At 30.6% G+C, this 2061-nt stretch overlaps 1 protein-coding gene across 3 annotated transcripts in view; it reads left to right on the top strand.

Annotated features, from left to right (window-relative positions):
* Positions 1-2061, top strand: part of LOC106689497 (mucin-2) — a 125704-nt gene that overhangs the window by 109494 nt on the left and 14149 nt on the right. For all 3 annotated transcript variants that reach the window (XM_067046536.1, XM_014434472.3, XM_014434474.3), the window contains exon 5: positions 100-524. In XM_067046536.1, coding sequence (XP_066902637.1) covers positions 100-524 — 425 coding nt within the window. The remainder of the gene's footprint in view (positions 1-99; positions 525-2061) is intronic.

Here is a 2061-nt window from a genome sequence, read left to right as displayed (position 1 = left end):
CTCTCTCTCTCTCTCTCTCTCTCTCTCTCTAATGATATTTAAACATTTTTTCAAACATTTACTTTTTTATTGTTTTATTTATTTATTTATTTTTTTTAGAAGCTGAAATAAAACCTACATCAGCAAAAAAATTAGAGCAAACTAAATCAATCCAGGTATCAAGTGTAGTCCAAGTAAAGACCCAACTTCCAGGTCCACCTAAAATTGAGAATTCAGAAAAACAATCTGGGAACAATAAAAAAATTGCTCCAACTAAAACCAGAATTGAAGTTTCAAAAAAAGTGCAGGAAGAAAAAACAGCAAAAATTACACCAAAGATAACTACAAATGTTCAAACAAAAATATCTAAAGCCAAAGAACTGATCATGGATTCAGCCAAACGAAATGTGCAACCTACAGTTTTACTAAGTAAAAGTAGTCATAAAAAAGAAACTATTAAAGATGAAAATGATAATAAAGTTGAACTTTTAGAGTCTGACCTTCTTTCAAAACAACCATCTGAGAATGTTGGTGAAACATATAAGGTAATATATGTAGTTAACAAAAACTAAATTTTTTTTACCATGTAGACATTTGTATACATTGTTTATGCACTTATTGACCAGTATGGTTTTTAAATTTAACTATTATTTATATTACTTGAAATTATTATAAGATATTGTCACTTACACCTTAACGAAAAATCACAAGTTCTCATCACTCATGTATACTTCATTGGTTTCTAAGAACATAATTTATGATCTTGAATTAAAATTCCCAAATTATTAGATTATATACTGATTAAATTTTCTCCTTGGGTTATTTAAACCTTTTATTTGTTTTCTAATGTGTTTTAATAAATTTGCCTATTTTATATTAATTTATGTACTATTAAAAATAGTCAACCAACTGAAATATTAATAATACTATATTACATTAATTTAACAGTATAGATCTCTACTAATGATACTAATAATAAATTATTAAATAAATTAAAATAATAATGATAAATTAAATTTTACAAGTCATTAATTTTTACCATAGAGTAAAAATTTATTTTTTAGACCCTTTATAACTAAAAAAAGTTGAACGTAACAATATCAATCAGAGCTACTCATGCTAATATAATATTTGACATTAATCACTACTCTCTTTCTCACTTATTCAAGTTGTTTACTATCAAATATTCAGAATATAAGAATTGAAAATTGTGTATCTGCCAATCACGGAAATGGGGGTTCAAAATTAGTACACCAAAACTAGCCAGCTAACTACAAAATAAACATAATTGCCAATAATTTTTTTTTAATATTTAACGGTTAATAATAATAACTCTGAACCACAACTATTAACGTATATGCACCTACTGAAGATAAAGAAGAGGTGAAGGACGATTTCTATGATCAATTAGAAAAAGTTGTGGACCAAACTCTAAAACATGACATGAAATTAGTCATAGTCTGCCACAATCGCAACCTACAGCCCATTATTCTCAAGCCCAACATCCCCATGCCTCTATTCTTCAAATCTCATCGATTTCCCAAAAGCCTAATCGTGAGATACGGGTAATATGGTGAGGTTATTGTTGTTGTTAGTGTTTCCACAAGACAGGAAAGTGGGTGGATCTAAGGATGCAATTATAGAAAAATGTAAGGAACATTACGGCTGTGGGAGGAAGTTGGCGAAGGATTTGAGGAGTCAGAAGATCATGCCCTGGAAATTTACGTGGAGTTAGCATCTCAAGTTGATATTTTACCTCAGAAGGTGTGACTGCTCTATGAGGTAAGGAGAGTGGAATTGGCGACAATGGATATTCTTCAATTATTTCGGTTTGGTCAGGATAAAGTTAATTAGCCCGAGATCCTATCAGCATTTAACTCCTACCACCCTCGTCTTCGGTTTACTGTTGAAGGTGAAATTGACCATTCCCTCCCTTTTCTTGACCTATTCTTTATCAGAAATTCCCATGGCTCCCTATCCACTAATTGGTATACCAAACCCACTTATTCTGGTAGACTCCTCAACTATTTTTCTCAACACCCTTATCACCAAATTATAACTGTTGCTAAGAACCTTATCCAC

This window comes from Halyomorpha halys, unplaced genomic scaffold (genome assembly GCF_000696795.3).
Source record: "Halyomorpha halys isolate HHAL.00 unplaced genomic scaffold, Hhal_1.1 Scaffold1380.1, whole genome shotgun sequence".
In the NCBI taxonomy this organism is placed as follows: domain Eukaryota; kingdom Metazoa; phylum Arthropoda; class Insecta; order Hemiptera; family Pentatomidae; genus Halyomorpha; species Halyomorpha halys.
The sequence above is the reverse complement of the archived record's forward strand: the minus strand, read 5'-3'. Positions and strand labels throughout refer to the sequence as shown.